This window comes from Salmo salar, chromosome ssa20 (genome assembly GCF_905237065.1).
Source record: "Salmo salar chromosome ssa20, Ssal_v3.1, whole genome shotgun sequence".
In the NCBI taxonomy this organism is placed as follows: Eukaryota; Metazoa; Chordata; class Actinopteri; order Salmoniformes; family Salmonidae; genus Salmo; species Salmo salar.
In genome coordinates this window covers 78,824,610-78,851,398 of record NC_059461.1, presented here as the reverse complement: position 1 = coordinate 78,851,398, position 26,789 = coordinate 78,824,610, and the positions used below count along the sequence as shown (strand labels likewise).

Below are 26,789 nucleotides of genomic sequence, written 5' to 3'. Positions count from 1 at the left end.
TTACGCCAAACATAAAGTTTTGCATTGTTGCCAAAAAGTTCGATTTTGGTTTCATCTGACCAGAGCACCTTCTTCCACATGTTTGGTGTGTCTCCCAGGTGGCTAGTGGCAAACTTTAAACAACACTTTTTATGGATATATTTAAGAAATGGCATTCTTCTTGCCACTCTTCCATAAAGGCCAGATTTGTGCAGTATACAACTGATTGTTGTCCTATGGACAGAGTATCCCACCTCAGCTGTAGATCTCTGCAGTTCATCCAGAGTGATCATGGGCCTCTTGGCTGCATCTCTGATCAGTCTTCTCCTTGTATGAGCCGAAAGTTTAGAGGGACGGCCGGGTCTTCGTAGATTTGCAGTGGTCTGATACTCCTTCCATTTCAATATCATCGCTTGCACAGTGCTCCTTGGGATGTTTAAAGCTTGGGAAATCTTTTTGTATCCAAATCTGGCTTTAAACTTCTCCACAACAGTATCTCGGACCTGTCTGGTGTGTTCCTTGTTCTTCATGATGCTCTCTGCGCTTTAAACGGACCTCTGAGACTATCACAGAGCAGGTGCATTTATACGGAGACTTGATTACACACAGGTGGATTCTATTTATCGTCATTAGTCATTTAGGTCAACATTGGATCATTCAGAGATCCTCACTGAACTTCTGGAGAGAGTTTGCTGCACTGAAAGTAAAGGGGCTGAATAATTTTGCACGGCCAATTTTTCAGTTTTTTATTTGTTAAAAAAGTTTGAAATATCCAATAAATTTCGTTATACTTCATAATTGTGTCCCACTTGTTGTTGATTCTTCACAAAAAATTACAGTTTTATATCTTTATGTTTGAAGCCTGAAATGTGGCAAAAGGTCGAAAAGTTCAAGGGGGCCGAATACTTTCGCAAGGCACTGTATTTGTATTATTATGTTTTAAGATAATTACATTTTTTTGCTCTTTGTTTATAATAGTTTCACTTTCACAGTAGCATATTGTCTGGCTGGTGTTCTGATCCTACAGTGTATTGTAGGTCTGGGTGGTGTTCTGATCCTACAGTGTATTGTAGGTCTAGGTGGTGTTCTGATCCTACAGTGTATTGTAGGTCTGGGTGGTGTTCTGATCCTACAGTGTATTGTAGGTCTAGGTGGTGTTCTGATCCTACAGTGTATTGTAGGTCTGGGTGGTGTTCTGATCCTACAGTATATTGTAGGTCTGGGTGGTGTTCTGATCCTACAGTATATTGTAGGTCTAGGTGGTGTTCTGATCCTACAGTGTATTGTAGGTCTGGGTGGTGTTCTGATCCTACAGTATATTGTAGGTCTAGGTGGTGTTCTGATCCTACAGTGTATTGTAGTTCTGGGTGGTGTTCTGATCCTACAGTATATTGTAGGTCTGGGTGGTGTTCTGATCCTACAGTATATTGTAGGTCTGGGTGGTGTTCTGATCCTACAGTGTATTGTAGGTCTAGGTGGTGTTCTGATCCTACAGTATATTGTAGGTCTGGGTGGTGTTCTGATCCTACAGTATACTGTAGGTCTGGGTGGTGTTCTGATCTTAATGTATACTGTAACATATTTTCTGGCTCGTGTTCTGATTCTGCAGTACATTTGTGACCCGTTTCAGGAAACTAGATGTGTGTCATGGGTCACTACACAGGAAAGCCGTTTAGCCACAGAAAAAGGGAGCAACCTTCCGGCTAGCCAGGATTGGCTAAGATAATTTGTGGGCTGGACATGCCAAGAGATGAGTTTGGATTAGTCTGCCATATAGCACGCTTCTGTCTATTGGAGCTGGTCAGTATGTCTAGGTAATCCTGTCAAATGCAGCTTATTTTATGTACTGCGAAGTAAAACTGCATAAACAATGTCAAGTTAAAGTGTACTGTTAGCTAGCTAACGTTAGCTGGCTGGCTTGCTAGGTAAAGTTATGTGTATGCTCTCCACTTTCTGGAGGACTGAGTTTTGAAAATCAGTGGCATTCGAGCATGATAGCTAAGGAGATAGAAAAAACACCTGTTTCCGGATATAATCTTCAAACTAAGGGCAACCATGGCATCCGACAGGAGACGCGTCCAACCATGATGTATACGGATAAGATAGTCTAGCTACCAAAATTTTGAGATATTACACATTTCTAATTTTGACATTAAGTCTGCCAGAGTGCAGAATAACTGATGAATTTACGAACGCTCAACACCCGTTGAATATGGCCGGTGTCAGTAAACGTCGGCAATGCTCTGGATAACATGAAAACAGCCTAATTAGCTCTGCTAGGGGGAGTAATGTTCAGTCAGCTGTTCTCTCTCACTAAGATGTCTGGAAGTAGCTAGCAAGTAACTTGGGTGCTTGACTTAAGGGTGATCAACCCTTAAATAGATAGGTGGGGCTAAAGCTTAAAAGGGTGTGAACGATGCTGAATGGGTGTAGACAAACAAGAGCTCTCCAGTTGTAGTACCAAAACATTCGAAGGCCATTTTCTCAAAAGTGAGTCTACAAGTTTATCAACTTCAAAGCAAAATTACTATCCCATTGTTGACTCAACTGTAGTGTATGATATACCATTTTGTAGCTATGAGTCTCTACCTTTATCCAATGTAAAAAACACAATTTCAAATTTTGCTACATAAGACGGTTGGTCACATTTTAGCATGTTGTCTGGGTGGTGTTCTGACCCAACAGTATATTGTAGCAAACTGTCTGGGTCGAGTTCTAATACTTCAGTACATTGTGGCCTTTGAGGCAAGCGTGACTCTAATGGATTTCAATTTACTTTTATAGTGGCATTGAGCTTTATAGTGGCATTGAGCTTTATAGTGGCATTGAGCTTTATATTGGCATTGCTTTTTCATTATACCTATGATAAAAATGTCAATAAAAGTAGTGTCATCTGTCCGAATATTATTTTCCTATTACTTTGATGAATAGTATTGGTTGTCTCTTGTTTATGATGCTTTACCTGGTCTATACTGTACACGTTTAGTAATACTCCTGTGTACTGGAACATTCCATGTAGGGAAAGACATGGAATGTTCTGTTTAGTGTGTGTCTTAGTTTTAGTCAGAAATCTGAATTCATTGCTAATACAGTAGGTTTGGCAATATGCTAAACTATTGGTTTCATGGTATTAACTGAATTAATCCTACAATTATGAATCAAAATAATATGTTTGCGTCTGCTGCCTCCTGTTGAGTTATAACAGCTGCATCCGAAAGATAAACACATAACAATCAAATGAATGAACAACTTACAGCAACAGTAAGAGACTCATTGTTGTTGGTATTAAAGGATATTTTTGATAAATAATGTGGGAAAAAATGACATTTTGGGATTATTGAATCCTCAGTATGTAACTGTAGGGCTAACAATAGAGTAATAGCCTTTTTAATGAGATACAACCAATACGCAGAACAACAACACTCTTGTCCCTTAGAGAGCACAGCCTGCTCACTACCCTTCAACTAAACTGCATGCAAACAGCTGAATAAACAGCACAAAAGTTGCCTCAAATGATGCCACTCAATGTGGTCTGGCCTGTAGTGCAGCTAAGAACCTGTATTAGCAGTAGCAGTGGCCGACCCAGGTGTCACATCCACTTCAGAGCTCAGGCCTTTCTGTTTGTATTTGATCTTCAAGTGAAGCGAGGAGAGCTTCAGTGAAAGAGAGGCCCCAGGGGACATCTTAGGGGACATCCCAGTCACCCCATGTCCTTCTGATATCAGAAAAAAAGGAGGGAGCGCTAGCAGTTTGAACATTTTTTATTCATCTTTTTTTTAAATATTATTTTGCTTTTTTTTGCTTTACGAAACAAATGTTTGCAGATGTCCTATGAATAAACAACAGAACCCTCTCTCCTCAGAGAAGGGATCCACTGACCAATCCCTTCTCTGGAAAATAGATTCTTCTTGTCCAATGGCGGCCACTCCCGATTCACAAGGTGTCGCCCATTTTCTGTATGTTACATTCTTTTAAGTGCATTAATAGACAATGTAACCATTTGAAATAATGTGCAATGACTGGAACTACGGTCAATTCAAAAAGACATTTATATTGCTGCTATGACCCAAAATAACTGTGTCTGTGTTGGGGGTCATCACATGAGCTAGCGTCAGAATCTGAAATGAGCCAATCATAACACAGGGAGTCTTTCAAACCACAGCCATCGTAAACAGCTTATCACCTTTACCAACATCATCATCGGGGTTAACAAGACTCTTTAGTCATACCTGTTTTCCTCCAGTAAGACAAAAAGGTTCATAGATAAAATGGTTTGAAATAAAGTTTAGTGATTGTGCTTTTAAAACCAAAGTAAAACAAATAACAAACATTGACAATGACCCAAAAATATAACAGTGCATTACAAAAAGACAAAGAACAATCCTAAAGTGGCACTTTCTTGGGGCGGCTAAATAATATAGCGATTTACAACATGGATGGAAAACGATAAAATAATTATATTTACTGGCATAATGAAATTATAATTCGCGAAATAAAACAAGGAAGACAAATTTGAAGTACCACAATGGATGCTATACAAAAGGACATTATGTGTACAGGTATATTTACAAGACAGTCCACCCCTCTCCTTGTAGCTCATTCTATTACAGTAACACCTTGCTGTAAGGGCAAGGCTTCCCACAGATCTTGCAGAGGCAAGCCAAGTCGATAGTGTTAATACCTAGAGTCCACTATTACTCCCTATTGCCTTGGAATAAAACATACACTACATGATCACAAGTATGTGGACACCTGTTCGTTGAACATCTAATTCCAAAATCATGGTCATTAATATGGAGTTTGATGCTATCACAGCCTCCACTCTTCTGGGAAGGCTTTCCGCTACATGTTGGAACATTGCTGTGGGGACTTGCTTCCATTCAACCACAAGAGCATTAGTGAGGTCGGGCACTGATGTTGGGCGATTAGACCTGGCTCGCAGTCGGAATTCCAATTCATCCCAAAGGAGTTTGATGGGGTTGAGGTCAGGGCTCTGTGCAGGCCTGTCAAGTTCTTCCACACCGATCTCAACAAACCATTTCTGTATGGACCTCGTTTTGTTCATGGGGGCATTGTCATGCTGAAACAGTAAAGGCCCTTCCCTAAACTGTTGCCACAAAGATGGAAGTACAGAATCGTCTAGATTGTAACTGTATGCTGTAGTGTTAATATTTCCCTTGACTGGAACTAAGGGTCCTGATCAATGAAAAACAGCCACAGACTATTATTCCTCCTCCACCAAACTTAACAGTTGGCAATATGCATTTGGGCAGGTAGTGTTCTCCTTGCATCCGATGCCAGATGGCGAAGCGTGATTCATCACTCAAGAGAACGCGTTTCCACTGCTCCAGAGTCCAATGGCGGCAAGCTTTAAACCACTCCAGCCGATGCTTCACATTGCGCATGGTGATCTTAGGCTTGTGTGCGGCTGCTCGGCCACGGAAACCCATTTCATGAAGCTCCCGACGAACAGTTCTTGTTCTGACGTTGCTTCCAGAGGCAGTTTGGAACTCGGTAGTGAGTGTTGCAACCGAGGACAGACGATTTTTACCCTCTACACGCTTCAGCAGTCCCGTTCTGTGAGCTTTTGTTGCCTACCACTTCACGGCTGAGCCGTTGTTGGTCCCTAGACGTTTCCACTTCAAAATAACAGCACTTACAGTTGACCGGGGCAGCTCTAGCAGGGCAGAAATTTCACAAACTGACTTGTTGGAAAGGTGGCATCCTATGACAGAGCCACGTTAAAAGTCACTGAGCTCTTTGGTGAGATTGAATGGCTGTGTGCTTGATTTTATACACCTGTCAGCAACAGGTGTGGCTGAAATAGTGAAAACCACTAAGTTGAAGGGGTGTCCACATACTGCTGTATCTACAGTACCAGTCAAAAGTTTGGACACACCTACTCATTCAAGGGTTTTTCTTTATGTTTACTATTTTCTACATTGTAGAATAACAGTGAAGACATCAAAACTATGAAATAACACATATGGAATCATGTAGTAACCAACCTTTGCCTTGATGACAGTTTTGCACACTCTTGGCATTCTCTGAACCAGCTTCACCTGGAATGCTTTTCCAACAGTCTTGAAGGAGTTCCAACATATGTTGAGCCCTTGTTGGCTACTTTTCCTTCACTGTGCGGTCCAACTCATCCCAAACCATCTCAATGGGGTTGAGGTCGGGTGATTGTGGAGGCCAGGTCATCTGATGCAGCACTCCATCACTCTCCTTCTTGGTCAAATAGCCCTTACACAGCCTGGAGGTGTGTTGGGTAATTGTCCTGTTGAAAAACAAATGATAGTCCCACTAACAGCAAACCAGATGAGATGGAGTATCGCTGCAGAATGCTTTGGTAGCCATGCTGGTTAAGTCTGCCTTTAATTCTAAATATATCACAGACAGTGTCACCAGCAAGCACCCCCACACCATCACATCTTCTCCTGCATTCTTCATGGTGGGAACCACACATGAAGAGATCATCCGTTCACCTACTCTGAACTCGGCCTTTTACCAAATAGGGCTATCTTCTGTATACCACCCCTACCTTGTCACAACACAACTGATTGGCTCAAACGCATTAAGAAGGAAAGAAATTCCACAAATTGACTTTTAACAAGACCCAGCTGTTAATTGAAATGCATTCCAGGTGACTACCTCATGAAGCTGGTTGAGAGAATGTGAAGAGTGTGCAAAGCTGTCATTGAGGCAAAGGGTGGCTACTTTGAAGAATCTAAAATCTAAAATAAATGTTGATTTTTTTAAACACTTTTTTGGTTACTACATGATTCCATATGTGTTATTTCATAGTTTTAATGTGTTCACTATTATTCTACAATGTAGAAAATAGTAAAAATAAAGAAAAACTCTGAAATGAGAAGGTGTGTCCAAACTTTTGACTGGTACTGTATATAGTGTATGTTCTAATGAGTATTTTGCTTTGGATTCAAGTACCATTCTTTTTTCCTCCGGCATTTTTTTTCTTCTGTAAAATGGACATAGAAAATGATAAATTAGAAAAACAATTGGTCTGTTTTCCAGGTGTATAGAAACACAATTGATGTACAGTATTTGTCAGCAAACATGATGGTGAGATACTGAGATATTTAAAATGGACAGAGGAACGATCACAGCATTCCTCTTCTCAGAAACTTCATTCTGGACAGTACTTCCTGTTCATCCCATCTAGTACTTCAGGTCTCCACCATCTGGGGAAAAGGACAACAAAACAGACATTTCAACAAGCATAAAAATATATACACAGCATTTAATCTAATCGACCAATACTAAATCTGCAGTAACACTATGAGTTAGCCAGTCGGCAAGTACTGTACCTCTAAGTCATCGTCTCCTGGCTGGAAGGCCCCCATGTCGTTGGGGTTCCTGCGGGCCCCCGGCCCCCCCTCTCCTCTCCGCCGGCCCCCTGAGCCCCGGGAGGACATAGAGCTGGAGGAGCTGGGGTCCCTGTCTCTGGGACTGTGGACTGTGGGGAAGGAGGGGCGGCTGTAGGGCAGGATGTCCTCTGGTCCTGGGACAAAAGAGGAGACAGGACACACTGAGAACTCATGTCCTTCAACACAATACCTACAGCTATTCACAATCTAAAGTTGCACTGTCAGAGCGGCATGTCTACAGAGCAGAAAGAACACTAGGTTCACACTACACTACAAGAACACACTACTACTAGGTTAAATGCCACTAGTTCCATGTTCTCTGTACCTGGGTGTTGGCGTGCCTTGGTGCTGCCCCCCTCCTGTTTGTTCCCTTTCCCTGCGCGGGGGATCTTCTGTCTGTCCTGGGTCTCCCGGCGCTCTGAGGAGCTGGTACGGGGGTCCGATCCCTCCCGTGGCCGGTACCCTCCTCCTGAGCCCCCTCTCCTGTCCCTGCCCTCGCCTGCCTTGGGAGACATCATCCCCCGGGCCTCCAGGGATGTCTTGGAGGGGTGTGTGGGGGACTTGAGCCCTGCTGGAGGGGGGATGGGAGGAGGAGGCAGATCTGGAAGATAAACAAAGGAAGAGGAGGACATTAGTTACTCAGTTGAAAACTTGTGTTAGGGTGTGAGATGGAAGATAATGAGTCAATGTGCTCTGGATTAGCACCATTAGAGCCTAGCCATTAGAGCCTAGCCATTAGAGCCTAGCCATTAGAGCCTAGCCATTAGAGCCTACCCATTAGAGCCTACCCATTAGAGGCTACCCACTAGAGCCTACCCATTAGAGCCTACCCATTAGAGGCTACCCATTAGAGCCTACCCATTAGAGGCTACCCATTAGAGTCTACCCATTAGAGCCTACCCATTAGAGCCTACTGTGTATACACATACTGGCCAAGCGGAAGCACTCTGGACTGTACTGTGTACACACAGCCTGGGACGACAAATGGGAGACAGTGGGGAGATAAGGGGTAATGGCAGGTAGAGAGGGAGAAATGGAATATGGTGGCGAGGGAGGGAGGAGTGAAGGGAAAGAGGTGAGAGAGGCGACGAGGTGAGAGAAAGGACAAAGTGAGAGAGGGGACGACGTGAGAGAGGGGACGAGGTGAGAGAGGGGACAAAGTGAGAGAGGGGAGGAAGTGAGAGAGGTGACAAAGTGAAAGAGGGGAGACGGGAAAGAGAGAAGAGAAAAAGGAAAAAAGGAGAGAGATGGAGAGAGAGCGTGATGGAGGAGAGAGAGATGGAGAGAGAGAGTGATGGAGGAGAGAGAGATGGAGGAAAGAGAGAGAGAGATAGAAGAGAGAGATGGAGGAGAAAGAGAGATGGAGGAGAGAGAGATGGAGGCGAGAGAGATTGAAGAGAGAGAGATGGAGGAGAGAGAGATGGAGAGAAAGAGAAGGAGGAGAGAGAGATGGAAGGGAGAGAGAGAGATGGAGGAGAGAGAAAGAGAGATGGAGGAGAGAGATGGAGGAGTGAGAGATGGAGCTGGAGGAAAAGAGAGATGGAGGAGAGAGAGGTATGGAGAGGGAGGAGAGGGAGATGGAGGAGAGAGAGAAGAAGGAAAGAGAGAGTTGGAGGAGGGAGAGATGGAGGAGAGGCAGAGAGATGGAGGAGAGAGAGATGGAGGAGAGGCAGCGAGATGGAGGAGAGAGAGATGGAGGAGAGGCAGCAAGATGGAGGAAAGAGAGAGATGGAGGAGAGGGAGAGAGATGGAGGACAGAGAGATGGAAGAGAGGGAGAAATGGAGGAGAGAGAGATGAAGGAAAGAGAGTTGGAGGAGAGAGAAATGTAGGAGAGGGAGAGATGGATGAGAGGGAGAGATTGAGAGAAGGATTATGGAGAGGGATTATGGAGAGAGAGAGATGGAGGAGAGAGAGGTATGGAGGAGAGAGAGAGAGATGGAGGAGAGAGAGTTGGATGAGAGAGAGACGATGGAGAGAGATGGAGGAGAGAGAGAGAGTTGGAGGAGAGAGAGATTGAGAGAGGGATTATGGAGAGAGAGAGAGATGGAGGAGAGAGAGCGATGGAGGAGAGAGAGCAGGAGGAGAGAGAGTGATGGAGGAGATAGAGATGGAGAGAGAGACAGAGGAGAGAGAGAGACATGGTGGAGAGAGATTGAGGAGAGAGAGAGATTGAGGTAGAGAGAGAGAGACGGAGGAGAGAGAAATGGAGAGCGAGAGACATGGAGGAGAGAGAGTGATGAAGGAGAGAGAGTGATGGAGGAGAGAGAGATGGAGAGAGATGGAGGAGAGAGAGGGTTAGCAGAGGGGAGCGTGACGGTCAGCAGCTGGCTCTCTGTCCCGCTCCATTTCCCCTGTCGATGAATCAATGCTGTCTGTCCTTGAGTCATTATTCATATGAGCCTGACTGGTGGGCTGCCTAAGCGCTCACACCTCTACAGACACACACACACAAACAAAACACGCTGCCTGAGAAAAGCCTTGTCTGCTCCACTTGCGATCGATATCTTTTCATCTTTTAATCAGAGGCCCAGTTGAGGGATGGCTCAGCTCTGTGGGCCAGCATGGTCCATAATCCACACAGGATTACAAAGTTAATAAACATAGCAACCAACCATTGCCACTGCTCACCCCCAGCATCCCAACGCCGCTCACACCCAGCTTCCCAACTCCGCTCACACCTAGCTTCCCAACTCCGCTCACACCCAGCTTCCCAACTCCGCTCACACCCAGCTTCCCAACTCCGCTCACACCCAGCTTCCCAACTCCGCTCACACCCAGCTTCCCAACGCCGCTTATACCCAGCTTCCCAACGTCGCTCACACCCAGCTTCCCAACTCCGCTCACACCCAGCTTCCCAACGCCGCTTATACCCAGCTTCCCAACGTCGCTCACACCCAGCTTCCCAACGCCGCTCACACCCAGCTTCCCAACGCCGCTCACACCCAGCTTCCCAACGTCGCTAACACCCAGCTTCCCAACGTCGCTCAAACCCAGCTTCCCAACGTCGCTCACACCCAGCTTCCCAACGTCGCTCACACCCAGCTTCCCAACATCACTCACACCCAGCTTCCCAATGTCGCTCACACCCAGCTTCCCTGAATACCTTTTACACACTCGGGGGCTAAAGGGGTTGCCGGTGTGTTTTGTCTGTGTCGCTTTGACCAAATCAGGAAGGTCTAATACACTTTCCTGATTATCCCCCCCCCACACACACCCACAAAACACACCTCCTGAATACACAGTGGGTCAGTCAATATCATAGGGTGGAAAAGCTTCTTTCATTTCTCCCCTGCCTCCTACCTCCGTCAGGATCCGATCAATGCCACTATCTGTGAGATATAGCCCACTACAGGAGGAGGAGGAGAGGAGAGGACAGCCAGGCAGATTTATGGACACATGGAGGTGAGGAAAGAGGCCAGGTTTTAATAGCAGGGCCCTTATCCACAAAGCATCTCCGAAAAGGTCCTAGGAATCCTGTTAAAACCTGTTATAAGACTTAAAAAACTCCCAGCTCAGAGTGGGTTTTAGGATGATGTTAAGATTCCGCTCAGACAAATCCCGAGCCAGGAGGAAAATCAATTCAGAAAAGTTTCTCAGCTATTCACCACAGATTGAGGTAACGCAAAGGAAGGATAGTGAAGATGGATAGTCATTGACCAACTTGTAAATTGTTGGGAATAACCAATCACGATGAGGCATTGCCAGCTGTGAACTCTATAGCAAGCATGAGACAAACACAGTGAATGTGACTGTACATCAAATGTTGCAATGGTAAAAAGTTTGATATCATTTTCACTTTGTCTAATTTGCATGCATAACTTTTTTTTTTTTTTACCATTTCTGATATTTGTAATAATGTGATAGAGATAATGCAATGAATCATACAGTATAGAGGTTGTTAAAAGAGGAATTCTGATAATGTAGCCGTTATATATCACCCTTGCAGATAATGTTGCATAATGTTTGAAAGGTCTATCATCTTTACTGACACAATCAAAGTTAAAGGGATTCTCTGCTACTTTTGTATACTTTTTAGCCAGTAGTTCTGAAAGTAGAGGTCACGAGCCAAAGGTGGTCCCCGAAAATGTCTTACTACATCACACATGTGCATCTCTCTCTCTCTCTCTCTCTCTCTCTCTCTCTCTCTCTCTCTCTCTCTATATATATATATATATATATATATATATATATATAAACATGTGGGGGGGGTACACTGCAGTCTATATCAACATGTGGGGGTACACTGCAGTCTATATCAACATGTGGGGGGGTACACTGCAGTCTATATCAACATGTGGGGGGGTACAATGCAGTCTATATCAACATGTGGGGGGGGTACACTGCAGTCTATATCAACATGTGGGGGTACACTGCAGTCTATATCAACATGTGGGGGGGTACACTGCAGTCTATATCAACATGTGGGGGTACACTGCAGTCTATATCAACATGCCCCTGGGGGTACACTGCAGTCTATTATCAACATGCCTGCGTTTGGGGTTTAGGCTGGGGTACACTGCAGTCTATATTCAACATGTGGGGGTACACTGCAGTCTATATCAACATGTGGGGGTACACTGCAGTCTATATCAACATGTGGGGGTACACTACAGTATATATCAACATGTGGGGGTACACTGCAGTCTATATCAACATGTGGGGGGGATACACTGCAGTCTATATCAACATGTGGCGGGTACACTGCAGTCTATATCAACATGTGGGGGTACACTGCAGTCTATATCAACATGTGGGGGTACACTGCAGTCTATATCAACATGTGGGGGGGTACACTGAAGTCTATATCAACATGTGGGGGGTACATCACAGTCTATATAAACATGTGGGGGTACACTACAGTCTATATCAACATGTGGGGGGGTACACTGAAGTCTATATCAACATGTGGGGGTACATCACAGTCTATATAAACATGTGGGGGTACACTACAGTCTATATCAACATTTGGGGGTACACTGCAGTCTATATCAACATGTGGGGGTACACTGCAGTCTATATCAATATGTGGGGGTACACTACAGTCTATATCAATATGTGGGGGTACACTACAGTATATATATCAACATGTGGGGGGTACACTGCTGTCTATATCAACATGTGGGGGGTACACTGCAGTCTATATCAACATGTGGGGGTACACTGCAGTCTATATCAACATGTTGGGGGTACACTGCAGTCTATATCAACATGTGGGGGGTACACTGAAGTATATATCAACATGTGGGGGTACACTACAGTCTATATCAACATGTGGGGGTACACTGCAGTCTATATCAACATGTGGGGGGTACACTGCAGTCTATATCAATATGTGGGGGGTACACTACAGTCTATATCAATATGTGGGGGTACACTACAGTATATATATCAACATGTGGGGGGTACACTGCAGTCTATATCAACATGTGGGGGGTACACTACAGTCTATATCAACATGTGGGGGGTACACTGCAGTCCATATCAACATGTGGGGGGTACACTGCAGTCTATATCAATATGCTGGGGTACACTACAGTCTATATCAACATGTGGGGGGTACACTGCAGTCTATATCAACATGTGGGGGGTACACTGCAGTCTATATCAACATGTGGGGGGTACACTGCAGTCTATATCAACATGTGGGGGTACACTGCAGTCTATATCAATATGTGGGGGTACACTACAGTCTATATCAACATGTGGGGGTACACTGCAGTCTATATCAACATGTGGGGGGTACACTGCAGTCTATATCAACATGTGGGGGTACACTACAGTCTATATCAACATGTGGGGGTACACTGCAGTCCATATCAACATGTGGGGGATACACTGCAGTCTATATCAATATGCTGGGGTACACTACAGTCTATATCAACATGTGGGGGTACACTGCAGTCTATATCAACATGTGGGGGGTACACTGCAGTCTATATCAACATGTGGGGGTACACTGCAGTCTATATCAACATGTGGGGGGTACACTGCAGTCTATATCAATATGTTGGGGTACACTACAGTCTATATCAACATGTGGGGGGTACACTGCAGTCTATATCAACATGTGGGGGTACACTACAGTCTATATCAACATGTGGGGGGTACACTGCAGTCTATATCAACATGTGGGGGTACACTACAGTCTCTATCAACATGTGGGGGTACACTGCAGTCTATATCAACATGTGGGGGGGGGGTACACTGCAGTATATATCAATATGTGGGGGTATACTGCAGTATATATCAATATGTGTGGGGTACACTGCAGTATATATCAATATGTGGGGGGTACACAACAGTATATATCAATATGTGGGGGGTACATCACAGTCTATATCAACAGGTGGGGAGTACACTACAGTCTATATCAATATGTGGGGGGTACAACACAGTCTATATCAATATGTGGGGGGTACACTGCAGTCTATATCAACATGTGGGGGGTATACTGCAGTATATATCAATATGTGGGGGCCCCTATCACCTCTCTCCTCCCCTATCACCTCTCTCCTCCCCTATCACCTCTCTCCTCCCCTATCACCTCTCTCCTCCCCTATCACCTCTCTCCTCCCCTATCACCTCTCTCCGCCCCTGTCTACTCTCTCCTCCCCTGTCTACTCCCTCCTCCCCTATCACCTCTCTCCTCCCCTATCACCTCTCTCCTCCCCTATCACCTCTCTCCTCCCCTATCACCTCTCTCCTTCCCCTATCACCTCTCTCCTCCCCTATCACCTCTCTCCTCCCCTATCACCTCTCTCCTCCCCTATCACCTCTCTCCTCCCCTATCACCTCTCTCCTATCTCCTCCCTTATCACCTCTCTCCTCCCCTATCACTTCTCTCCTCCCCTATCACCTCTCTCCTTCCCTATCACTTCTCTCCTCCCCTATCACCTCTCTCCGCCCCTGTCTACTCTCTCCTCCCCTGTCTACTCCTTCTCCCCTATCTACTCCTCCTCCCCTATCACCTCTCTCCTCCCCTATCACCTCTCTCCTTCCCTATCACCTATCTCCTCCCTTATCACCTCTCTCCTCCCCTATCACCTCTCTCCTTCCCTATCACGTCCCTCCTCCCCTATCACCAACTCCTCCCTTATCACCTCTCTCCTCCCCTATCACCTCTCTCCTCCCCTATCACCTCTCTCCTTCCCTATCACCTCCCTCCTCCCCTATCACCTCTCTCCTCCCCTATCACCTCTCTCCTCCCCTATCACCTCTCTCCTTCCCTATCACCTCTCTCCTTCCCTATCACCTCTCTCCTCCCCAATCACCTCTCTCCACCCCAATCACCTCTCCGTCACTCACCCCGCTCCCTCACTACAGGACACGCCAATAACTTCCAAATGAAAATGAAAACCCATTCAGATCCAATCCGTGACCAGACCATACTGATAGACAGACAGCCAGGGCTGGAGAAGTGTCTGTCTCCTCTCCTCCTTACTCCTCTCAGACACACATAGGGAACAAAGAGGGGGGGTGAGGGAGGAGGGAGGAGACGGAGGGAGCTGGAGGAGAGCAGAGTGAGGGGTGGAGAGATTACTTCAAAGGGAGGGGATGGGGTGGAAGGCAGGATGGAGGGAAGGAGGGATGGAGGGATGGAGGGATGGAGGGGAGGAGAGGAGGAGGGGCTAGAATTTGGTGCAGTGATAGCTGGTCTGGCTCAGAGTGGGGCTGGATATTAAATCTCCCTGTCAAGTGCTTCCAACACACAAGGACACCTCACAGTAAGTGGAGAGCCAGCTCCACACACACACACACACACACTCACACTCTCAACACACACACACACATATGCACGCATGCACACACACACACGTACGCACACACACAAACACACATACACGAACACACGCATCTACCCACACACATCTACCCACACACATTCACAGAGACAATGCACAGACACACACAACTACACACATGCATGCACACATCCACACACACACACACACACACACACACACACACACACACACACACACACACACACATGCATGCACACATCACACACACACACACACACACACACACACACACACACACACACACACACACACACACACACACACACACACACACACACACACACAAAAATACCTTTCCAAACGCTAAATCCCAGAGGAACACCTAACTAAATGTCCAGCTTTGTTGTAACACGTGGGCCACACATTAAACAATTAATAACCTTAAAGTTGACATCCTTCACTTTTGACAAGGATAAGCATATTCCCGGTGCTGTGCGTTGTTACTCTGTAGTTGGCCCCTGCTTTGTTTATTCCTGACTCCTGGAGTGGAGGCCAGGGGGCCACTTCAATAAGCACCTGGGGTAATTTCATTAGTGGCTAGCTGGAGAGGAAGACATCCCAGTGTCAGCAGCAGCAGAACGGGCTGGAGCTGGACCGTAGTCCCCTGAAACAGGCCCCCTCCATACCCCTCCATTCTACCCCAGTCTGCTCTGCTCTGCACAGCCGCAGATTGGAACGATGCTTGGCGTGCATGCACACACACAAGAGGAGAATGATTAAAGCTCTGACTTATGACACACTCACACTCACTCACTCCTGGACACTGCGTCTCAGGCAGACACCATATCATACATCACATGGGTGGGGCAGGGTAGTGAGGTATTACAGTATTAGGGGACTAGAATACAGATGGATCCATGGTACAGATCCAGTACTCATTATGAGGTATTACAGTAGTAGAACACTAGAATACAGATGGATCCATGGTACAGAACCAGTACTCATTATGAGGTATTACAGTCGTAGAACACTAGAATACAGGTCTATCCATGGTACAGCTCCAGTCCTCATTATGAGGTATTACAGTAGTAGAACACTAGAATACAGATGGATCCATGGTACAGAACCAGTACTCATTATGAGGTATTACAGTAGTAGAACACAAGAATACAGGTATATCCATGGTACAGCTCCAGTACTCATTATGAGGTATTACAGTAGTAGAACACTAGAATACAGGTCTATCCATGGTACAGCTCCAGTACTCATTATGAGGTATTACAGTAGTAGAACACTAGAATACAGATGGATACATGGTACAGATCCAGTACTCATTATGAGGTATTACAGTAGTAGAACACTAGAATACAGATGGATCCATGGTACAGATCCAGTACTCATTATGAGGTATTACAGTAGTAGAACACTAGAATACAGATGGATCCATGGTACAGCTCCAGTACTCATTATGAGGTATTACAGTAGTAGAACACTAGAATACAGATGGATCCATGGTACAGCTCCAGTACTCATTATGAGGTATTACAGTAATAGAACACTAGAATACAGATGGATCCATGGTACAGATCCAGTACTCATTATGAGGTATTACAGTAGTAGAACACTAGAATACAGGTATATCCATGGTACAGCTCCAGTACTCATTATGAGGTATTACAGTAGTAGAACACTAGAATAAAGATGGATCCATGGTACAGATCCAGTACTCATTATGAGGTATTACAGTAGTAGAACACTAGAATACAGGTCTATCCATGGTACAGCTCCAGTACTCATTATGAGGTATTACAGTAGTAGAACACTAGAATACAGATGGATCCATGGTACAGCTCCAGTACTCATTATGAGGTATTACAGTCGTAGAACACTAGAATACAGATGGATCCATGGTACAGAACCAGTACTCATTATGAGGTATTACAGTAGTAGAACACTAGAATACAGGTCTATCCATGGTACAGCTCCAGTCCTCATTATGAGGTATTACAGTAGTAGAACAGTAGAATACAGATGGATCCATGGTACAGATCCAGTACTCATTATGAGGTATTACAGTAGTAGAACACTAGAATACAGGTATATCCATGGTACAGCTCCAGTACTCATTATGAGGTATTACAGTAGTAGAACACTAGAATACAGGTCTATCCATGGTACAGCTCCAGTACTCATTATGAGGTATTACAGTAGTAGAACACTAGAATACAGATGGATCCATGGTACAGCTCCAGTACTCATTATGAGGTATTACAGTAGTAGAACACTAGAATACAGATGGATCCATGGTACAGCTCCAGTACTCATTATGAGGTATTACAGTAGTAGAACACTAGAATACAGTATATCCATGGTACAGCTCCAGTACTCATTATGAGGTATTACAGTAGTAGAACACTAGAATACAGGTCTATCCATGGTACAGCTCCAGTACTCATTATGAGGTATTACAGTAGTAGAACACTAGAATACAGGTCTATCCATGGTACAGCTCCAGTACTCATTATGATAATATAAAAAACAGGTCATGGCACTCCAGTCCTCATTATGAGGTATTACAGTAGTAGAACACTAGAATACAGATGGATCCATGGTACAGCTCCAGTACTCATTATGAGGTATTACAGTAGTAGAACACTAGAATACAGGTATATCCATGGTACAGCTCCAGTACTCATTATGAGGTATTACAGTAGTAGAACACTAGAATACAGGTCTATCCATGGTACAGCTCCAGTACTCATTATGAGGTATTACAGTAGTAGAACACTAGAATACAGGTATATCCATGGTACAGCTCCAGTACTCATTATGAGGTATTACAGTAGTAGAACACTAGAATACAGATGGATCCATGGTACAGCTCCAGTACTCATTATGAGGTATTACAGTAGTAGAACACTAGAATACAGATGGATCCATGGTACAGCTCCAGTACTCATTATGAGGTATTACAGTAGTAGAACACTAGAATACAGATGGATCCATGGTACAGAACCAGTACTCATTATGAGGTATTACAGTAGTAGAACACTAGAATACAGATGGATCCATGGTACAGCTCCAGTACTCATTATGACCTTCCACCTCATACAGTACTTTAGTGATGAATGAGCAGAGTGTGGTTCTGTACTGTACCTTCTGCGTAGGTCTCTCGTCTCTGGAGCCCTGGGTGGCCCGCTGCAGGGTGCTGTTTCTGCTTCTTAGGAGGCCTCTTATGCATGTTGGCCGTGCTCATGTTACTGTCTGTGGACGGGGGGCTGCCAGGACGATGGCCTGAGGGGATCATTTGGTACTTTCGCGCTGAAGGGAAAGACACATTTGGTAAGGCACATGAAACCATGAAAAGGTTTTCCCCCTGTCAAAGGGCTTGCAGAATAAGGGAATCATATTGATTCAAAGTTACAAGGTGCTCATGATCTTGTTTTCTACTGTTCTTGATAAAGTGACATCACAATATATGTGCTTACCTCCGGGGCCTCCCTCCTGGCCTTGCGTGGGGTTGGGGTACTTGGCCACCTTGAGGCCTGCGTACTCTGCAGCAGCCGCCACGGCCTGGGCGAAGTCGGCGTCTGTGAAGAAGGATCCGTCTGAGGAGCTGACGGCGCTGGAGCGTCCTGACGAGGCGTTGTCCTCCTCGGAGGCTGAACCCCAGCCGTTGATCATGGAGCCCGTCACAGAGCTCTCCAGGTCCCCCACGCTGGAGGCTGGGGTCTGCTCCAGGCCCCGCAGCAGCAGCCTCCTGGTGTGCATTTGCTGGGGGTGGTGAGGGTGGTGAGGGTGGGTGTGGTGGTGGTGCACCTTGGCCACCTCCGCGTCTGTCTCGTCCCCTTCCTCCTCCTCTTCCTCCAACATCTCCTCCTCCTCCTCCATGCCATCTGTGTCCAGGGACAGGGGGCTGGAGATGTAGCCGTAGGTGTGTGAGGGGGAGAGGGGCCGGGGAGGGGGGCTCACTACATGGCGTCTGAAACAGCAGGAGACATGTTCTTAATGTAGGGTATACCAAATCAATTATATAAATTCAATTATAAATCATGATAGATTTTTTTGCACAGACTTTTAAAGTCATTACTACAGTGGGTGCCATCAGTACTAATCCCTCTTGGATTTCTTCACTTTTTTATTGTTTTACAGAGTAGGATTAAAATGGATTTATTGTCATTTTTTGTCAATGATCTACAAAAAAGATTACTGACAAATAAAACACTAATATACCTTGATGAGATAAGTACAGGATGCATGTTTAAGTGCCTTGTTGTGTGCAGGATGCATGTTAGCCTGTTAGGGCTAGGGGGCAGTATTGACACGGCCGGATAAAAAACGTACCCGATTTAATCTGGTTACTACTCCTGCCCAGTAACTAGAATACGCATATAATTATTGGCTTTGGATAGAAAACACCCTAAAATTTCTAAAACTGTTTGAATGGTGTCTGTGAGTATAACAGAACTCAAATGGCAGGCCAAAACCTGAGAAGATTCCATGCAGGAAGTGGCCTGTCTGAGAAGTTGTGTTTCATCTTGGCTCTTTTTATTGAAGACTGAGGATCTTTGCTCTAACGTGACACTTCCTACGGCTCCCATAGGCTCTCAGAGCACGGGAAAAAGCTGAACGATATCGAGGCAGCCTCTGGCTGAAACACATTATCGCTTTTGGCAAGTGGCCGATCAGAGTACTATGGGCTTAGGCGCGTGCCCGAGTCGACCGAATGCTTTATTTTCTTTCGTCTGTTTACCTAAACGCAGATTCCCGGTTGGAATATTATCGCTTTTTTAATGAGAAAAATGGCATAAAAAATTATTTTAAACAGCGGTTGACATGCTTCGAAGTACGGTAATGGAATATTTAGAATTTTTTTGTCACGAATTGCGCCATGCTCGTTACCCTTATTTACCCTTTCGGATAGTGTCTTGAACGCACGAACAAAACGCCGCTGTTTGGATATAACTATGCATTATTTTGAACCAAATCAACATTTGTTATTGAAGTAGAAGTCCTGGGAGTGCATTCAGACGAAGACAGCAAAGGTAATAACATTTTTCTCATAGTAAATCTGACTTTGGTGAGTGCTAAATTTGCTGGGTGTCTAAATAGCTAGCCCTGTGATGCCGGGCTATCTACTGAGAATATTGCAAAATGTGCTTTCACCGAAAAGCTATTTTAAAATCGGACATATCGAGTGCATAGAGGAGTTCTGTATCTATAATTCTTAAAATAATTGTTATGCTTTTTGTGAACGTTTATCGTGAGTAATTTAGTAAATTCACCGGCAGTGTTCGGTGGGAATGCTAGTCACATGCTAGTCACATGCTAATGTAAAAAGCTGGTTTTTGATATAAATATGAACTTGATTGAACAAAACATGCATGTATTGTATAACATAATGTCCTAGGTGTGTCATCTGATGAAAATCATCAAAGGTTAGTGCTGCATTTAGCTGTCTTCTGGGTTTTTGTGACATTATATGCTAGCTTGAAAAATGGGTGTCTGATTATTTCTGGCTGGGTACTCTGCTGACATAATCTAATGTTTTGCTTTCGTTGTAAAGCCTTTTTGAAATCGGACAGTGTGGTTAGATTAACGAGAGTCTTGTCTTTAAAATGGTGTAAAATAGCCATATGTTTGAAAAATTGAAGTTTTTGCATTTTTTGAGGTTTTTGAATAACGCGCCACGGGATTACACTGGCTGTTACGTAGGTGGGACCATTTGGTGCCACCTACCCTAGAGAGGTTAGAGCCTTGTTGTGTGCAGGATGCATGTTAGGGCCTTGTTGTGTGCAGGATGCATGTTAGAGCCTTGTTGTGTGCAGGATGCATGTTAGGGCCTTGTGTGCAGGATGCATGTTAGGGCCTTGTTGTGTGCAGGATGCATGTTTAAGTGCCTTGTTGTGTGCAGGATTCATGTTAGGGCCTTGTTGTGTGCAGGATGCATGCTTAAGTGCCTTGTTGTGTGCAGGATGCCTGTTAGGGCCTTGTGTGCAGGATGCATGTTTAAGTGCCTTGTTGTGTGCAGGATGCATGTTTAAGTGCCTTGTTGTGTGCAGGATGCATGTTTAGGGCCTTGTTGTGTGCAGGATGCATGTTAGGGCCTTGTGTGCAGGATGCATGTTTAAGTGCCTTGTTGTGTGCAGGATGCATGTTAAGGCCTTGTTGTGTGCAGGATGCATGTTTAAGTGCCTTGTTGTGTGCAGGATGCATGTTAGGGCCTTGTTGTGTGCAGGATGCATGTTAGGGCCTTGTTGTGTGCAGGATGCATGTTAGAGCCTTGTGTGTAGGATGCATATTAGAGCCTTGTTGTGTGCAGGATGCATGTTAGAGCCTTGTTGTGTGCAGGATGCATGTTAGGGCCTTGTTGTGTGCAGGATGCATGTTAGGGCCTTGTTGTGTGCAGGATGCATATTAGGGCCTTGTTGTGTGCAGGATGCATGTTAGAGCCTTGTTGTGTGCAGGATGCATGTTAGGGCCTTGTTGTGTGCAGGATGCATGTTAGAGCCTTGTTGTGTGCAGGATGCATGTTAGGGCCTTGTTGTGTGCAGGATGCATGTTTAAGTGCCTTGTTGTGTGCAGGATGCATGTTAGGGCCTTGTTGTGTGCAGGATGCATGTTTAAGTGCCTTGTTGTGTGCAGGATGCATGTTAGGGCCTTGTTGTGTGCAGGATGCATGTTAGGGCCTTGTGTGCAGGATGCATGTTAGAGCCTTGTTGTGTGCAGGATGCATGTTAGGGCCTTGTTGTGTGCAGGATGCATGTTAGAGCCTTGTTGTGTGCAGGATGCATGTTAGAGCCTTGTTGTGTGCAGGATGCATATTAGGGCCTTGTTGTGTGCGGGATGCATGTTAGAGCCTTGTGTGTAGGATGCATATTAGGGCCTTGTTGTGTGCAGGATGCATGTTAGAGCCTTGTTGTGTGCAGGATGCATGTTAGGGCCTTGTTGTGTGCAGGATGCATGTTAGGGCCTTGTTGTGTGCAGGATGCATATTAGGGCCTTGTTGTGTGCAGGATGCATGTTAGAGCCTTGTTGTGTGCAGGATGCATGTTAGGGCCTTGTTGTGTGCAGGATGCATGTTAGGGCCTTGTGTGCAGGATGCATGTTTAAGTGCCTTGTTGTGTGCAGGATGCATGTTTTTGAATATTATTTTTCTGTATATTTGATTCTGTATACTTTTCCCTCTGTCATTTACATCTAATTTAACAATTTTTTTTGATATTTTATTTTTATTCTATTTTAGTTATTATTATTTGTATTTTAGTTTACATTTGTAGAATATTATTTTCACTTCGACATTATGGAGTATCTTGTGTAGATCAATGACAAATCTATTTCAATCCCTCTTCGTATCACAATAAAATGTGACAAAATCCAATGTTGGTGAATACTTATTATACCCACTGTATATCAGCCAATCAAAGTCTATTTCATCCAGTATAACGCCTTCCAGTACCTGCGTTCGTGTGCAGAGACCATGCTGTCTGTTGTGTCCTGGAGCATGGGTTGCAGCTCCTCCTGGGGCGAGGGGGTGAGGGTGGCTGTGGACTGGTGGCTGTAGGACACCGCGGCGGGGGACGAGGCAGCACCTCTGACGGGGGGAGTGGGACCCCTCTCCATCTCCTCCTCCTCCTCCAGCTCGTCTGGCTGCAGGTACATGCGGGAGGGGGGCAGGGAGCACTGCATATCTGGGTCATAACTGTCAACACAGGGAAACACGCTGGTTAGTTGGATGTCACTCAGTGTGACAATAACATTCATATCTTGAATAATGTAGCTAGTACATATTCATGTTGTGCTGCTACCAAGGTAGACATGTAAAGGAAAAGGTTTGACATGTACCCTAGCAATGATACACAATAGAACAAAAATCCTTAGGGTAGATTTGACTCTTTCAGTAAATGAAAGGAAAGAATAGAGTGGCAGGGAGGTGTGTGTGTGTGTGTGTGTGTGTGTGTGTGTGTGTGTGTGTGTGTGTGTGTGTGTGTGTGTGTGTGTGTGTGTGTGTGTGTGTGGACATGTCCCACCTCTCATCCATGGACAGGGAGTACTCCTCCATGTTGCGTCAGGGAGGGGTGTGTGTGTGTGTGTGTGTGTGTGTGTGTGTGCGTGTGCGTGTGCGTGTGCGTGTGCGTGTGTGTGTGTTTTTCTTTTTTTTTAATCTTTTTTTTTTTAGGGGTGGATCAGCTTAATATCGAGGTATCGAGGTAGATTGTAGCTTCCATCAATGTAATTGTCTGATCATTTCTTGTTGTGTGTCTGATAATCTACCATTTATATAGGAGTGGTTAAAACATGTTAATAATGGTCCTTTGAGTATATCAAAAAAAGTTTTGTATACTTCCACTGGTGTGTGTGTGTTGGTATGTGTGTGTTTGTGTGTGTGTGTGTTGACATGTCCCACCTCTCGTCCATGGACAGGGAGTACTCCTCCATGTTGCGGCAGGGAGGTGGGTTAGCAGGGGGAGGAGGCAGTAGGTCAGCCCAGTTCATTGCGCTCTGTTTGGGTAGTTTGGGGGTGCGCACTCCCTTCTTTTGACCTTGACTCCCTGCAAAAACATGAACAAAGAACTCAGTCAGAAACATGCAGAAACACATCCCCATGTCGGCTAGTAGCATCCCGTCTCTTTATGGACACCACAAAAATGCACCACGTACATTACCTCTCAATTTGTAATTCATGCCAGTCATGCCACCAAAAACGCAGTCATTTTTCAACTGTAATGTTCCCCATTGCCAAGAGAAAATAGAAAATGTGAAAGAAATGACAAAACATCTGAGGCCAATTAACAGCAGCCAATAAGAATGAGAAGCCAATGAGCTGTGAGCTCAGCGAGCACAGAGGGCTGCTCTTTAATGAGCTGAACTTCATATACAATATCAGAATGGATCCTGGGCGTTATGGAGGCAGTGTTGCATTCCCTCTGGAATGTGTGTCATTAGTCCTTGTCCAGAAACAAACACTGCATATCTGATGAGATTATCCTCCTCTTTGCAGGAATGAAGGGGACGGTAATTCATGTTTGTTTAATTAATGTTTTGTCTGAGCAACAAGGAACAGTCTAACTAGTCTAACTAGGTTTTTATTTTTTTTCTGTTAGAAGCACATGGGATTGAAAAAACTGACTGGAAACTGACGAAGACCGGAAACAGACAGGAAAAAGAAAGAGACTGGAAACACACAGACTGCAAACGGACACAGACTGGAAACAAACACAGACTGGAAACACACAGACTGGAAACTGACTGGAAACACACACAGACTGGAAACTGACTGGAAACACACACAGACTGGAAACTGACTGGAAACAAACACAGACTGGAAACACACAGACTGGAAACTGACTGGAAACACACACAGACTGGAAACTGACTGGAAACACACACAGACTGGAAACACACAGACTGGAAACTGACTGGAAACACACACAGACTGGAAACTGACTGGAAACACACACAGACTGGAAACAGACTGGAAACTGACTGGAAACACACACAGACTGGAAACTGACTAGAAACACACACAGACTGGAAACAGACTGGAAACTGACTGGAAACACACACAGACTGGAAACTGATGCTTGGGATGTTTTACATTTTCCCTCCACTGAAGGCATTTTAATTTCTCTTCAAGATACTGACATGGAAATGAATCAAAATAACAATTTTAAAGCATCATGCATTACATTATTAGTCCCAGTACGATGTATTGCCTTCGAGGAAAATAAGGTCGGGAAACAACAACAAAAGTGATTCACTAAACATCCACGCAGTAAAACACCAGCCATATAGCTGTAGATACTGATTTACCCCCCGTTCCCCACTCTCTCACCGGAGGTGCTGCTGCTGCCATGGTCAGAGCTGTTGTAGGAGCCCTGGGTGTGGGCCTCGTGGGTCTGGTTATAGAGGATGGTAGTAGCCATGGGACAGTCCCCTCTGTAGTGGTCTGGTAAGGGAGAGGAGGAGGATGGTAAGCATGAGGAAGGTGGGCAGCATACACTAGATTATCACATTAGAAAAGTATAGATAGCCTATGGAAATGAAGGACAGAAGGGGACATTATGATATCAAAAGATCCATAGAGACTGTTTGAGTTTAACTGACTAATGATCACAGTTAGGGTAACACAAGAGCTAACAATGTAACAACACATCTAAATAATGATCTTAACCTGTGATGTGTTAAAATGTGTGTCATACACCTCTAATAAGTTGAAATGTAAGTTGAAACTGTCTGAATAAACAGTCCGGTAGATGCTGTCTTCCTAAGAGTGCTGAGAGAGAAGACATGCAATTTCTGTTCCATACAAGAGACCATGACGAAACTGAAAACGGTGTCACTAAAGTAGCAGCTATTTTCTGCAGGTAAGAACAAGGTGATGACAGTTTAGTTCAGTGCCTGTCAGTTCCAACAGAAATGGATATCTCTCCTTCAGATACCTGACACCTGGAGAAAATCCTTACAGCTGTAGCTACGAGACTTGATCAATGAAGAACAACCCAGACAGTAAAGACAGAAACTCAGGCCTGACCCAGAATGTAGAGCAGAGATTGTATATGAACACAGAGAGGAAAGAGGAGTTAGGAAAATGCATAGTAGACAATGAGAGGGAGACTGATGATGCTCTCTATTCATATGACTGAATGGGGGCAGCAGGGAAGCCAGTGAAAAAGGAACATTCTTCAGCATGGTGGGCCCATCCACAGGGAGAAAAGGAAATAAAGAAGGGAAGAAAGAAAGATGGAAGACGGCTATGGTTTGACCTCCTAACCTCCACTGATTCCCACCACACACTCACCCTTGTTCAGCTTGTTCTGCTCCATGATGTTATACTGGTGGAGCTGTGAGGTCATTTCCTGTTGCTTCTGCTCCTGAACAGGGGTGGGTTTCCAGCCGTGTTTCTCGTTTGTCTCCCCTCCCCCTCCTACCCCTCCACTCCCTCTGTCTCTGTCTGTGTTGATGTTGTTTCCCAGGATAGAAGACTGAATGAGCTGTGTGGTGGCGTACGGGGTGGGCTGTCCCCCTGGCCCAACGAAGCGTCCGTCCTTCAGGTTGGGGCTGTTGAAGGTCTTCATCTCGTTGATCTTGTTGGAGAGGTCCACGTCTACGTACACTCCTCCCTCCGGCACCATCAGGTTGGTCTGCTTGCTCTCCATCTGGTTGTTATAGTTGGCGATGCAGTCGGCTGGATAACATGGGGAGCGGGTGCAGGGTGAAAGGTTTAGTCAAAGACCAGACTAGCTTCTATAGCTAGGTTCAGAAGAAGAGGTTTGCCAAGTGCTGAATGGCACAAATGGCATTGTATTCAGTTGTATTCACTGGCATCATATTCCGGAAAAAAAATAAGCTGAAAAGATTAACATTTCAGAATGACACAGAAATAAATCAGCCCGAGTCATTTGTACCTTTCAACAGATCACTGTGCCCTCAGTCTAGACAGCTATATATATTTCAGTGCAAACTACAGTTCATTATGTACGTCAACTATCCCTATCTCGTTCAGGTGAGTGACTGGAGCAGTATTATACTTCCACTGGCTGCTCTCTCTGTCTTTCTGTCTCGATAATGTCTTTGTCTCATCCACAGCTCAACGTGTTTCGTCATCTCTATTCTCCCCGTCAGACGCCAGGCCAGGAGGCTTTGCTCATTGAGAAGGACAGTGGAACATGT

General features: G+C 45.0%; 1 protein-coding gene across 3 annotated transcripts in view; it reads right to left on the bottom strand.

Moving 5' to 3' along the window:
* Positions 1-6,780: 6,780 nt before the first annotated feature.
* Positions 6,781-26,789, bottom strand: part of robo1 (roundabout, axon guidance receptor, homolog 1 (Drosophila)) — a 652,577-nt gene continuing 632,568 nt past the window's right edge. For 2 of the 3 annotated variants that reach the window (XM_045703986.1, XM_045703985.1), the window contains 9 exons: positions 25,918-26,304; positions 24,952-25,065; positions 23,524-23,668; positions 22,576-22,818; positions 18,605-19,098; positions 18,273-18,437; positions 7,696-7,971; positions 7,311-7,504; positions 6,781-7,184 (listed from right to left, as the gene is read on the bottom strand). In XM_045703986.1, coding sequence (XP_045559942.1) covers positions 7,170-7,184; positions 7,311-7,504; positions 7,696-7,971; positions 18,273-18,437; positions 18,605-19,098; positions 22,576-22,818; positions 23,524-23,668; positions 24,952-25,065; positions 25,918-26,304 — 2,033 coding nt within the window. In that variant the 3' untranslated portion in view covers positions 6,781-7,169. The remainder of the gene's footprint in view (positions 7,185-7,310; positions 7,505-7,695; positions 7,972-18,272; positions 18,438-18,604; positions 19,099-22,575; positions 22,819-23,523; positions 23,669-24,951; positions 25,066-25,917; positions 26,305-26,789) is intronic. The other variant, XM_045703987.1, reaches the window with a different exon arrangement.